General features: G+C 36.3%; 1 protein-coding gene across 5 annotated transcripts in view; it reads left to right on the plus strand.

The window, feature by feature from the left end:
* Positions 1–13,250, plus strand: part of SKIL (SKI like proto-oncogene) — a 37,166-nt gene extending 23,916 nt beyond the window's left edge. For 4 of the 5 annotated variants that reach the window (XM_024244130.3, XM_063721639.1, XM_063721638.1 and 1 more), the window contains 4 exons: positions 1,300–1,532; positions 6,661–6,902; positions 7,469–7,693; positions 8,687–13,250. In XM_024244130.3, the coding sequence (XP_024099898.1) occupies positions 1,300–1,532; positions 6,661–6,902; positions 7,469–7,693; positions 8,687–8,845 (859 nt within the window). In that variant the 3' untranslated portion in view covers positions 8,846–13,250. 5 annotated transcript variants of the gene reach the window in all.
* The last annotated feature ends 333 nt before the right edge of the window (positions 13,251–13,583 follow it).

The raw sequence follows: 13,583 nt of genomic DNA on the forward strand, positions 1-13,583 counted from the left end.
GTTGTATTTGCAGTAAGTCTTTTGAGCACTATTAAACCTGTCAGTTTTCTTGTCCTGTCAGAAAACTGAGATTTTGGCTCAAAAATGTATGTTATTAACAAAGGGGAACGATATAGATGTCTTGTACAAAGAAAATGAAATGTAAGAGGAGATTGTCTGGAGTTCAGGGGATAGAGTGTCAAGTCTTAAATGGTTACATCTTTTTGCCAAGTGTTACTCAGAATATAGTTACAAATATGGTACTTAAATATCTAGCTGATATTTGTTTGTTCCATGAGCTTCTCAGATGAGTCTACTGGGCAATTTTATGTGAGTTTTGGTCAAAATTGGTAATCTCTTCTATCTTAGTTTTGCATAATTTATTGCTGCCATTTTATCAAATGAGTAGGAAGTAGTGAAGTATTTCAAGAAGATTGCTCAGTGGGGTTTGATACAAGAACTGCCCAGTAGCTGGGCGACATTCAGAGCTCTCTCTCTGAGGTATATAAGAAGAGCCCTGGGAGCTCCTCATTGAGCCTCCTGTGAATCAGGACATAGCCTTGCAGTCTGCCACTGAAGCAGCCTCACAAAAGCAAAGAGCCAAGATTCCCAGCTTTGAAAGAGCGGTGGGCAAGATAAAGTCCTCCAAAGTAGTTATAGATTATTCTTTTTCTGGAGTAAAACTTACCTGCTCGGAGTTGTTACACAGCTGTATAAAGTCCTTAATGCTTTTAGTTCTCAGGTGGTTTTGAGGGAAGGAGAAGAGCCTGTGATTTTCTGTGTATCTTTTTAATGCTTAGAAATTACTTGCCAAAAAAAGAAAAAAGAAAAAAAAAAAAACAGAAATTACTTGCAAGCTGGTTATGGTTGCTTATGCCTGTAATCCTAGTGCTTTGGGAGTTGGAGGTGGGAGGGTATCACTTGAGCCCAGGAGTTCAAGACCAACTTGGCATCATAGCAAGACTCTATCTCTGAAAAAAAACGAGTATGTGTGGTCCCAGCTACCTGGGATGCTGAGGCAGGAAGATGGCTTGAACCCAGGAGTTAGAGGTTACAGTGAGCCATGATCACACCATTACACTCCAGCCTGGGTTACTTGCAAACTAACAAAAAATCCCTTATAATTTTGTTTGTAATGCCTGAAGTGTTGATTTTTTTCGTAGGAATTCTTTACTGTGACCTTTATTTTCTGAGTTGTAATACTGTCTGTTTTGGTTAAAAAAAAAAAAAGTTTAACCACAGAAATGCATGTTACATATTTGATTTTTACTTAATCGTAATATGTAATATATGTCTTGTTTTGCTTTTACTTGTTTTCAGCTACTACTTATACATGTGTGATAAAGTGGTTGCCCCAAATGTGTCGCTTACTTCTGCTGTATCCCAGTCTAAAGAGCTCACAAAGACAGAGGCAAGTAAGTCCATATCAAGACAGTCAGAGAAGGCTCACAGTAGTGGTAAACTTCAAAAAACAGTGTCTTATCCAGATGTCTCACTTGAGGAACAGGAGAAAATGGATTTAAAAACAAGTAGAGAATTATGTAGCCGTTTAGGTAAGTATTCAGAGATTATCTTTCTAAAATTAAATATCTAATGAACACATTTATTCAGCATTTTCAAACAGGCTTTTTGTTTAAGCTAAATTTTCAGATAATTGGAGCTTTTACCTTTAAAAATGCTACCCTTCAAAACTCTGGGTGATTTATTTTAATCTCAGTTGCTATACTTTTCTAGCGTGGTGATAGCTCAGGAGACTGAGATAGATACAGGCTACCTGGCCTCAGACTGCAAGTTATTTTTGTCTGAATTTTTTTCCTTTCCTACCTTTTATTTGCTGTCAGTCTTCAGGAGATCCTTGTTTTTCTTTCCTCCTTTTTTTTTTCTTTTTTTGTGACAGAGTCTTTATTGCCTAGGCTGGAGTGCAGTGGTGAGAGCACGGTCACTGCAGCCTCAACCTTTTGGCTCAAGTGATCCTCCCACCTCACCCTCCCTAGTAGCTGGGACCAGAGGTGCACACCACTGTGCCTGGCTAATTAAAAAAAAAATTTTTTTTTTTTTTTTGTAGAGATGGTCTTGTTATATTGCTCAAGCTGTTCTTGAACTCCTGGGCTCAAGTGATCCTCCTGCCTTGGCCTCTCAAAGTGTTGGGATTACAGGTGTGAGCCACCACACCCAACCTTTATTTTTCTTTCTGATTTGCCGTGAACTGAGACACCATTTAATAATAAGAAGTATTATGTAAGTAAGAGTAGTTAAGTATAGAACTCAAGGAAGCTTAGTTATGGAATAAAGCAAGGATTGAAAGCTCTGGGGGCCAGGCACGTAGCATAAATGTGGAATATTGACTGGTCATTTAAAAGGAAAATAGCTGGTTACTTACCATGCCTTTTAAAATACTGTGGATTAAATGAGACATGTCTGCAGATATTGCCTGTGTTACCATCCATATAGCAGCACAGCTTTGCTTAGTGATTAGGCAGTGTGACAGTTACTTTAGCTGCATTGGAACAGTTGGAGGGTCCTCTGTTTATTTAAGTTTTTATAGAGAATTGAGATTCTTGGGGGTTTTCTTTTCTTTCTTTCTTTCTTTCTTTTTTTTTTTTTTTGAGATGGAGTTTCGCTCTTGTTGCCCAGGCTGGAGTAAAATGGTGAGATCTCAGCTCACCGCAACCTCCGCCTCCCAGATTCTCCCGCCTCAGCCTCCTGAGTAGCTGGGATTACAGGCATGCGCCACCACGCCCCGCTAATTTTGTATTTTTAGTAGAGACGGGTTTTCTCCATGTTGGTCAGGCTGGTCTCGAACTCCTGACCTCAGGTGATCTGCCTGCCTCAGCCTCCCAACCAAAGTGCCGGGATTCCAGGTGTGAGCCACCATGCCTGGCTGATTCTTGGGGGTTTTCTTTTCTTTTTTTTTTTTTGGAGACAGAGTTTTGTATTTGTTGCCCAGGCTAGAGTGCAATGGTGTGATCTCGGCTCACTGCAACCTCGCCTCCCGGGTTCAAGTGATTCTCCTGCCTCAGCCTCCTGAGTAGCTGGGATTACAGGCATGCACCACCACGCCTGGCTAATTTTGTATTTTTAGTAGAGACGGGGTTTTTCCATGTTGGTCAAGCTGGTCTCGAACTCCCGACCTCAGGTGATCCGCCCGCCTCAGCCTCCCAAAGTGCTGGGATTACAGGCGTGAGCCACCGTGCCCGGCTGGGGATTTTCTATACATTAATTTTGAGGGTTTTTTGTTTTGTTTTTGTTTTTTAGAGACAGAGTCTCACTCTGTTGCTCTAGGCTGGTGGAGTACAGTGACGCATTCATAGCTCACTGCAGCTTCAAATTGCTGGGCTCATAGTCCTTGCACCTCAGCCTCCCTAGTAGCTAGGACTACAGGTATGTGTCACTGCACCTGCCTCATTTTTTCATTTTTTTGTAGAGACAGGGTCTCACTGTATTGCCCGGGCTGGCATTAAGCTGTTAGCCTCAAGTGATCCTCCTGCCTTGGCCTCCTAAAGCATTGGGATTACAGATGTAAGCCACCATGCCTGGCCAATTTTGAGATTTTTAAAACTCAGTTTTCTTTGGATTTAAATATGGTAAACAAAAATTAGTAATGACTATTATGCCATATTTGCATTGTATTTTATTTCTTAAATTCTAATGACTTCTAAAAAATTATTGAGATAATTTATATACCATAAAATTTACCCTTTTAAAGCCTACAATTCAGTGGTTTTTAATACATTCACAAAGTTGTGCAACCATCACAGCTAATTTAGTTCCATAATGTTTTCTTTTCTTTCTTTTTTTTTTTTTAAGATGGAGTTTCACTCTTGTCGCCCAGGCTAGAGTACAGTGGGGTGATTTCGGCTCACTGCAAGCTCTGCCTCCCGGGTTCAAGCGATTCTCCTGCCTCAGCCTCCTGAGTAGCTGGGATTACAGGCGTGTGTCACCACGCCTGGCTAATTTTTTTGCATTATTAGTAGAGACAGGGTTTTCACCATGTTGGTCAGGCTGGTCTTGAACTCCTGACCTTAGGTGATCCACCTGCCTTGGCCCATAATGTTTTCATCACTCCAAAAATTAACCCTATAATCCATTAGGAGTCACTCCCTGATTCTCCCTTTCTCGAAGCCTCTGACAACCACTAATCTATTTTCTATCTTTATGTATTTGCTTATTCTGGACATTTCATATAAAAGGAATTGTACAATGTGTGGCTTTTCATGTTTGGTCAGGAAGCTTATGCTTCTTTCATGAAGGATAATGTTTTCACAGTCCATGTTGTTGCATGTACCAGTACTTCTTTTTATGGCCTGATAAGATTCCATTATGTGAATATACCACATTTTGTTTATTGCTTCGTCAGTTGGTGGACATTTGCATTGGGTCTACTTTTTGGCAATTAAGAATAATGCTGCTATAAATACTTGTGTAGAAGTTTAAGTGTGGAACTATATTTTCAGTTTTTTTTGGTATATATTTCACTCCTAAAGGAGTGAAATTGCTAGGTCATGTGGTAATTATGTTTAATGTTTTGAGGAACTGCCAAACTTTTCGAAAACAGTTGCACCATTTTACATTCCTGTGGTAGCTTGGGAGTTTCAAATTTTGCATATCTTTGTCAACACTTGTTATTGTTTGTCTTTTGAATATAGCCATCCTGGTGGTTGTGAAGTGGTATTTCATGGTTTTAATTTGCAATTTCTCAGTGAATGATGATATTGAGTATCTTTTCATGTTTTTCTTGGACATTGCATATCTTTGGAGAAATGTCTATTCAGATCTTTTGGCTATTTTAATGCTAGGTGGTTGTTTTACTATTGAGTTGTAAGAGTTCTTTATATATTCTGGATACTAGATCCTTATCAGATATTTGATTTACCATGCTGTTTTCTTTTTACTTTCTTGTTAGTGTTCTTTTTTTTTTCCCCAAGACAAAGTCTGGCTGTATCACCCCAGCTCGGCTCACTGCAACCTCTACCTCCTGGGCTCAATCCATCCTTTCACCTCAGCCTCCCAAGTAGCTGGGACTACAGGGATGTACCACCATGCTCGGCTAATTTTTGTATTTTTGGTGGAGTTGGGGTTTTGCCATGTTGAGGCTGGTCTCAAACTCGTGAGCTTAAGCAATCCACCTGCCTCGGCCTCCCAAAGTGTTGGGATTACTGGTGTGAGCCACCGCGCTTGGCCGTGTTAGTGTTCTTTGAAGCACAAAAGTTTTAAATGTTTATTACGTCCAATTTATTTATTTATTTTCTTGTTTTAGGTATCATATCTAAGAAACTCTTGCCTAATCCCAATTCCAAGAAATATTTATTTATTTATTTATTTATTTTTGAGACAGAGTGTCACTCTGTTGCCCAGGCTGGAGTACAGTGGTGCCATCTCAGCTCACTGCAACCTCCGCCTCCTAGGTTCAACCAATTTTTCTGTCTCAGCCTCCTGAGTAGCTGGGATTACAGGTGCGCGCCACCAGGCCTGGCTAACTTTTTTTGTATTTTTAGTAGAGACAGAGTTTTACCATGTTGGTCAGGCTGGTGGCAAACTCCTGACCTCAGGTAATCCACCTGCCTTGGCCTCCCAAAGTGCTGGGATTATAGGCGTGAGCCACCACATCCAGCCAAGAAATTTATGTTTAAGGGTTGTAGCTCTTACATTTAGGTCTTTGATCAATTTAGAGTTAATTTTTGTATACAGTATAAGGTCCAACCTTATTCTTTTGCATGTGGATATAGTTGTCCCTATGTTGAAAAGATCATTCTTTCCTTTGTTTTTTTTTTTTTTTTTTTTTGAGACGGAGTCTCGCTCTGTTGCCCAGGCTGGAGTGCAGTGGCGCTATCTCGGCTCACTGCAAGCTCCGCCTCCTGGGTTCACGCCATTCTCCTGCCTCAGCCTCCCAAGTAGCTGGGACTACAGGCGCCCGCCACCACGCCTGGCAAATTTTTTTTGTATTTTTTAGTAGAGACAGGGTTTCACCATGTTAGCCAGGATGGTCTCGATCTCCTGACGTCGTGATCCACCTGTCTCGGCCTCCCAGAGTGCTGGGATTACAGGCGTGAGCCACCGCACCTGGCCAGAAAAGATTATTCTTTCCTGACTGAATTACTTTGGCACCTTTGTCAACAACAATTGCCTTATAAAGTATGAGTTTTTTAAATTTCTGGACTCTGAATTCTGTTCTACTGATCTGTATGTCTATCTTTAAGTCATGTCACACAGTCTTGATTTCTGTAGCTTCGTAGTAAGCGTTAAAGTTGGGAATTGTGAGTCTTTCAACTTTGTTATTCTTTTTCAAGATTATTTTGTCTATTTTGGGTTTGTTGCATTTCCATATGAATTTTAGAATCTGCTTTTCAATTTCTGTAAAAAAATCCAGTGGGGATTTTGATAGGGATTGCACTGAATGAATAAGTAGATCGATTTGGAGACTATTACTGTCTTAACAATATTAAGTCTTCCAGTCCATGAATTTGGGATGTCTTTCCATGTATTTAGGTCTTAAATTTCTTTTAGTGATGTTTTGTAGTTTTCGTTTTACTTGCACTGCTTTTGTTAAATTTATTCCTATTTTATTTGTTTTGGTCTAATTTATAAATGAAATGTTTTAAAAATTACATTTATGGATTGTTCTAGTGATTTTTTTAATGGAGTGACATTCATACTTTGTTACTTGATTTTTTTCTCTCCAAGATGCATCAATCTCAAATAATTCTACAAGTAAAAGGAAATCTGAGTCTGCCACTTGCAACTTAGTCAGAGACATAAACAAAGTGGGAATTGGCCTTGTTGCTGCCGCTTCATCTCCGCTTCTTGTGAAAGATGTCATTTGTGAGGATGATAAGGGAAAAATCATGGAAGAAGTAATGAGAACTTATTTAAAACAACAGGAAAAACTAAACTTGATTTTGCAAAAGAAGCAACAACTTCAGATGGTAAAATTGTTATCTAAATGATAGTCCATTATGAAAAGATACTTTTGTATATTGCTCTGTCGCCCAGGCTGGAGTGCAGTGGTGCAATCTCAGCTCACTGCAACCTCCACCTCACAGGTTCAAGCAATTCTTCTGCCTTAGCCTTCCGAGTAGCTGGGATTACAGGCCCGTGCCACCATGCCTGGCTAAATTTTATATTCTTAGTAGAGATGGGGTTTCTCCATGTTGGCCAGGCTCGAACTTTTGACCTTGTGATCCACCAGCCTTGGCCTCCCAAAGTGCTGGGATTACAGGCGTGAGCCACCGTGCCCAGCTCCCCTGTATATTCTTAGTAAGAAAAGTCAAGATGAGATGCTACAAATGTACTTAAGATTATTGTTTTACACTGATAAGCAATTTTAATATACTTTAAAATTTTTTGAGAAAATAGTTTTTTAAAATAATTACCTCTATATAGAACTCATAACGATAGCTGAATTCTAGGTATTTTCTGTGCTATATTTTCCAGAACTGAAAATTTTAACATGGTGAAAATAAAGTAAAAATTGTATTGTGATTCTTTACAGGAAGTAAAAATGTTGAGTAGTTCAAAATCTATGAAGGAACTCACTGAAGAACAACAGAATTTACAGAAAGAGCTTGAATCTTTGCAGAATGAACATGCTCAAAGAATGGAAGAATTTTATGTTGAACAGAAAGACTTAGAGAAAAAATTGGAGCAGATAATGAAGCAAAAATGTACCTGTGACTCAAATTTAGAAAAAGACAAAGAGGCTGAATATGCAGGACAGGTAAGAATTACTGTTTGTATAATGGTGCCCTTTCAGCATGGAAATGGAAACTGTTACTTCTCTCTTTTTTTTTTGAGACAGAGACTGCTCTGTCGCCCGGGCTGGAGTGCAGTGGCACAATCTCAGCTCCCCACAACCTCTGCCTCCCGGGTTCAAGCAATTCTCCTGCCTCAGCCTCCTGATTGTAGCTGGGATTACAGGCGTGTGACACTATGCCTGGCTAAATTTTGTATTTTTTAGTAGAGACGGGGTTTCACCATGTTGGTCAGTCTGGTCTCCAACTCCTGACCTCGTGATCTGCCCACCTCAGCCTTCCAAAATGCTGGGATTACAAGCATGAGCCACTGCACCCGGCCACTGTTACTTCTCTAATAAAGGAATTACTTTTTGTCAAGCTCAGTTTACTAAGCTAGATTTCAAAATAGATAATTCTGTTAAACATAGCTTTATGCTGTATTGTCCAAGATGATTATTTTGTTTGTTGCTTTTATTAGTTTAAATTTTTATCGGGTTACTGCAGTTTAGTTACCTAAATTGGTAATCTCTAGCCCTCTGAATATTATATGTTATATTATTTTAATGTAGTATATGAGCTTTCAAATCTACAAATTAACAAACAGGAACTGTTGCCTGTTATGTTCAAAAGCACTGGAGCAAAAATAAGCAATTCTCTTTTGTTAATAGAATCTCACAATTTAAGGAACGGGAACAAATAACTAACATGAGCAGTCTGTGATGAGCGGTATAGTAAAGTATAGGGCGTAATGAACATGAACATGCTGAATGTGTTCCTTCCTCTTGTTCCTTTGCTTTTTCTTAAATTTAGTGTCCTGTCAGATGTCAAATTAATAGTATTAGATACTTAATGGATTTAGTATACATGAAATAGTTCGTTTTGTAAAAAGTAATTTGAAAATAGGTATTTTCTATGATATGAGGATTAAATGGAAAAACAAAACAATTAAAATTGATAGCGCCTTTTAAATCACATAGTTGGCAGAACTGAGGCAGAGATTGGACCATGCTGAGGCTGATAGGCAAGAACTCCAAGATGAACTCAGACAGGAACGGGAAGCAAGACAGAAGTTAGAGATGATGATAAAAGAGCTAAAGCTGCAAATTCTGAAATCATCAAAGACTGCTAAAGAATAGAAACTGTTAAAGAGATTCATCTGTGTATTACTGACAAGGTTTTTTTTGTTTGTTGCTTGCTTTGGTAATTGAATTCTGAAGAATTTATCTGCATGAAGATAACTAGGCATTCTATCCATTTGTGGATCAGAGAAAGTGAAGAGATTATATATTAGTACTTAAATTTTTACATTTTCCAAATGAATGAAAATGTATGTTTCTTTGTACTTTTTTAAAAAAAATCAGCTTAGTAACAATACTATATGGTTTCAACTAGTAGGTAATCTGCTTATATTTCTAATGCAAACTTAACAATTGTGTACTTTTTAAAAGCTGCAATATGTGATGGAAAATAGCTGTGGTCAATTTTGTTATCCATATTTCAGACTCAATTTTAGATATAATGGTGGCTTTATATTTTAAGTATATAGAGCTACTCAAGGAGTTGAATCTCCCCTTTTCTCATTAACACAATTTTTCTAAGTTGATATAGTATATTCATTAACATACACCAAATTTACTTTTACTTTGTTCAGATTGTGGAATGAATTTCCACGAGTTCTCTTCTTTTTAATGTGTACCCTAGGAGGAATTTTATTGAGGTTATAGCATACCCCATGAGCACAGTGGGGAAGAATAATGTGTTGTTATGCGCTGCTGCTAAACAGAAGAAGCAGTTGTAATTTGTTTTTCAGTTTAAATGTGGTTATAGTTAGATTTTTTTTAAGCAGCAACTTTTCAAAAATAAAATGTAATAATTTCTGAACTTTTGTTTGTGTTGTTAATAGTGGTGTGAAAATATTAATGTTCTTGAGAAAAACTGATACCATTGTTGCATATCAGTTTCTATACAATCCATAATCCTCCTGTACAGTTTTTACATGTAGTTATGAGTCTTACTAAAATTTATATAATGGACTTGTTTTCCTTTAAGTTGTAAAATGTTAAACACCTTGAAGGTTATTTTGGACTTCTGTATGTTTAAATGTTAAGTCTTACCAAATTTGCACGAATGGACCATTTTCAATTACTACTTAATATCAAAATCAGGAATTTACAGTCAACTGATAGTACCTGATAGGTGCATATAGGACAGTTTAGTTACCTGCTACTAAAAGATTTTTAGATAAGTTTTAGAAGATAAAGGAATTCCATAGTTTCGGGAGGGACAACATCTTCTGCACTTTTTTTTTGCACAAAAAAGTCTGTCATTCTCTAATGGCAAATTTCATATTTGTTAATTCTTGGCTCAAAATATATTAGGTAAAATTCTTAGATCTGTTTTTAAAGGAAGTTTCCTGAAACTATCATTACTTGACATTATTACCCCACGGATTTTATAGGATAATAAATGTTTTTCATGTTCTCTTATAAGATACTATGTATGAAATTACTTCAGAGAGCTATATTTATTTTAAAATAAATTAGCTAGGGTTAAGGTTATATTCTATTTCCAGCATAGAAGGTAGATAATCTAATGGTGTAGAAAAAATCACTAGGTTGTTATTTAACCAGTTATTTTCATATTTTGCTTAATAGTACATATCCAAAAAGAATTTTGTACTTCCCCAAATGTAATTTATTTACTAAATTGAGTATAACCTAAATGTGTGTTTTCTATTTTCCATTTAAATTTTGCTATATTAAGACTAATTTAATTTGTTGAGTCTTGGAATCTTCTCAAGGAGGAACAAATATTAAAATGACATGTAGAAACAAATTTTTTTTTTTTTTTGAGACAGAGTCTCGCTGTCTCTCAGGCTGGAGTTCAGTGGCGCAATCTCGGCTCACTGCAAGCCCCGCCTCCTGGGTTCATGCCATTCTCCTGCCTCAGCCTCCCGAGTAGCTGGGACTACAGGCGCCTGCCACCACGCCACGCTAATTTTTAGAAACAAATATTTAAAATGACATATTCTCCCAATACAATCTATTTAGATCTGGAGAAAGAAAAATCAGATATTTATGATATAGTTTTATTTTAATTTTGGATTATTTGTGTCACAGCTCAGCTTTTTGGAAGACAAACTCAAACACCTATAATTTCATTTATATTTCTAATTCACTTGGAACCTTTCTGCTTTATGTTACCTAGAAAATGATAAACTAATTTGTTTAACCCAAAACTTCTAAAATAAATTGCTTAATCCTTGAAATACGTTATTTGGAAATTTTAAGCAGTGCTTAAACACCATTAAATTATTATGAACTTGTAATTCAGAATTGAGTAAAGAAATATTTTTTCTAGTCCTTCACATATTGAAAACTTGCCACATGACATTGTATCGTCTTCATTTTCCAGAAGATGCATTGATGTGCCATAGGTTTCTGTCTAACTTCCTTGAAAATAGTTTTTTAAGTCAATTGTAAATATACGTATTATTATTAAAAGTAACTTTAAACTGCACCACATAGCTTGAAAACAATGTAGAGATTTTGTAATACCTTATAAGTGGCGTTGGCTAAAATATCTTATCCATATAAAACTTATTCTATTCTTTGCATGCTTATTTTGTGTGTTGGTTGCTAGCTTAAAGTTTGATTTGTTGTTACTTTTTGTGTGCCAAATTCACTAGGCAAGCAGATTTTTCCTCAGACTTCAAAAAATAATTCTTTTTAGAAAAAATGTAAAAATGTTTACTCTAAAAAGCTGCATTAAAGGGACAGCCTATAAAAAGTTTTGCTAGCTCATCTTTAGAAGGAAGAAAGAATATTAGCTTGGGTGATGTTTAATTTGGGTGGCGATAGTTTCTGTAGGCTAAACTTTATGAGAAAAGTGTACCTACTCTATAAAGGTAATAAATGTAAAACCTCTTGCTGTTATTGAGGAAGCTCTTCAACTACCCTAAATTTCACAAATGTAAATTATAACACTATGAAAAGATTTGACCAACAATTTACGTTTGCTGTGTGCTTTAGTTTTTGTTTAAGCATATTCTTTTGCTTGAATTTCTGTGTTCATGAGAGTTAGGGTGTTTTATGCTTCTTGAACTAATTTTATAACATATTTAATATATTACCAGTTAAGATATAAAATCATTTGTACATAGTGAATTGTAAAGCAGCTATTAAAGTAGGTGAAATAAAGTATATATTTGCAGGTTATCCATATCTTTTAGAAGTCCTGACAGAACAACCAGTTTATTTGCACATAGGTAGCTTCTGTTTGAAGGAAGGTAAAGTTATAAGGAAACTCAAGTACTATAAGATGTGTCAAGGTATTTCTCCAGAATTAATTGCAAAGCTAGTGCTGAAGGATTTTAATCAGCTTCTAAAATTTTCTTCTCAATAAGACATACGTTTTGATTACTTAGGGAAGATTCCTCATTTTTATTTGCCCTTTATGCATTTAATCCACATGATAGGACATTAAAAATTAATATAAAGAAAAATTGTGCTTATACTGTACATCTATTTCTGTGCTTGGAACTACTTTTAATAGTTTTTATCGAAGCTGTCAGCAATAAGGGACATATAACTGCTGTATTATACATTGTGGAATTGAATAAACAGCCTAATTTTTTTTCTAGTATAGGGTACTTAAGCATTTCCACTTTTGGAAAAAAAGCGTATTAGTATTTTATATTGCATTTCATTTAAAAGGACAGTTTTTTTTTTTTTGTAAATCCTTTCATTGAAATGGCTTCTAAACTGTATAATGTAATTTGGAGCCTATTTAGTAATAGAATTAAATGTCCTATGTAGTGCTACAATTTTTGAATTAGAAAGTGATCAAATGTAAAAAAAAATTTTAAAAATTCAGCCCAGAAAACAAAATAGTGTATTAAATTAGTTCAATGTAAAAGGAATTTATAAGATTTTTTTCCTCAATATAGATACCTCACTTGAAAAGAAAGCACAGCATACTTAAAGTAGTTCTAGTAAACATGTCCTAGAAAACAGTTGCTAAATGTAGGACATCTTTTGAGGAATTAGTTTATGAGAAATAAAATTTTACTTGTTTTTACTATCCTGTTAGAAGTATTTGTTTATCCTGATAATTTTAAGCCAACATAGTAGTCTTAAATTACTTTTGAATTTCTAATCTGTGAAGGCAGTAAATGAAATACCTGTTCTGCAACTGTTGAAACAAATAATTGGCTACATTGACCATAATTAAATTTAAAATTTTGCCAATGATGTACAGTTTTATGGTTAAAGTTGCTGTGGTTGGTTGCATTACATGACACAGAAAACTGTCCTCTACCTCACGTGAAATAAATATTTTATATGGTTTTACTAAAAATAAGACTCATGTATCTGGTCACCTAGTTTACAAATTTTGAATTATATTTATTGAAACATGACATACTGTGCTCTGAGCTTATACCTCAATTGTATTTTGTGCTGTTTTCCATTTTCATGCCTTGTAAATAACTTGTATAGATTGTGGACAAATTCTAAATAAAAACTTTTAATGCCAATTAAATTTGATTCAAGTTATTTCAGTGTCGTGTGTGAGCTTAACTTTCTTGTTCCCTAAGATTGACATTTTCTCCTTTGTTCCTTTAAAGTCTATTATTCGTAGGCTGGGCGCAGTGGCTCATGCCTGTAATCCCAGCACTTTGGGAGGCCAAGGCGGGCGGATCACCTGAGGTGAAGGAGTTTGAGGTCAGCCTGGCCAGCATGGTGAAACGCTGTCTCTACTAAAAATACAAAATTAGCCGGACGTGGTGACTCATGCTTGTAAACCCAGCTACTTGGGAGGCTGAGGCAGGAGAATCGCTTGAACCCAGGAAGCAGAGGTTGCAATGAGCCGGGA

This window comes from Pongo abelii, chromosome 2 (assembly GCF_028885655.2).
Source record: "Pongo abelii isolate AG06213 chromosome 2, NHGRI_mPonAbe1-v2.0_pri, whole genome shotgun sequence".
Classification (NCBI taxonomy): domain Eukaryota; kingdom Metazoa; phylum Chordata; class Mammalia; order Primates; family Hominidae; genus Pongo; species Pongo abelii.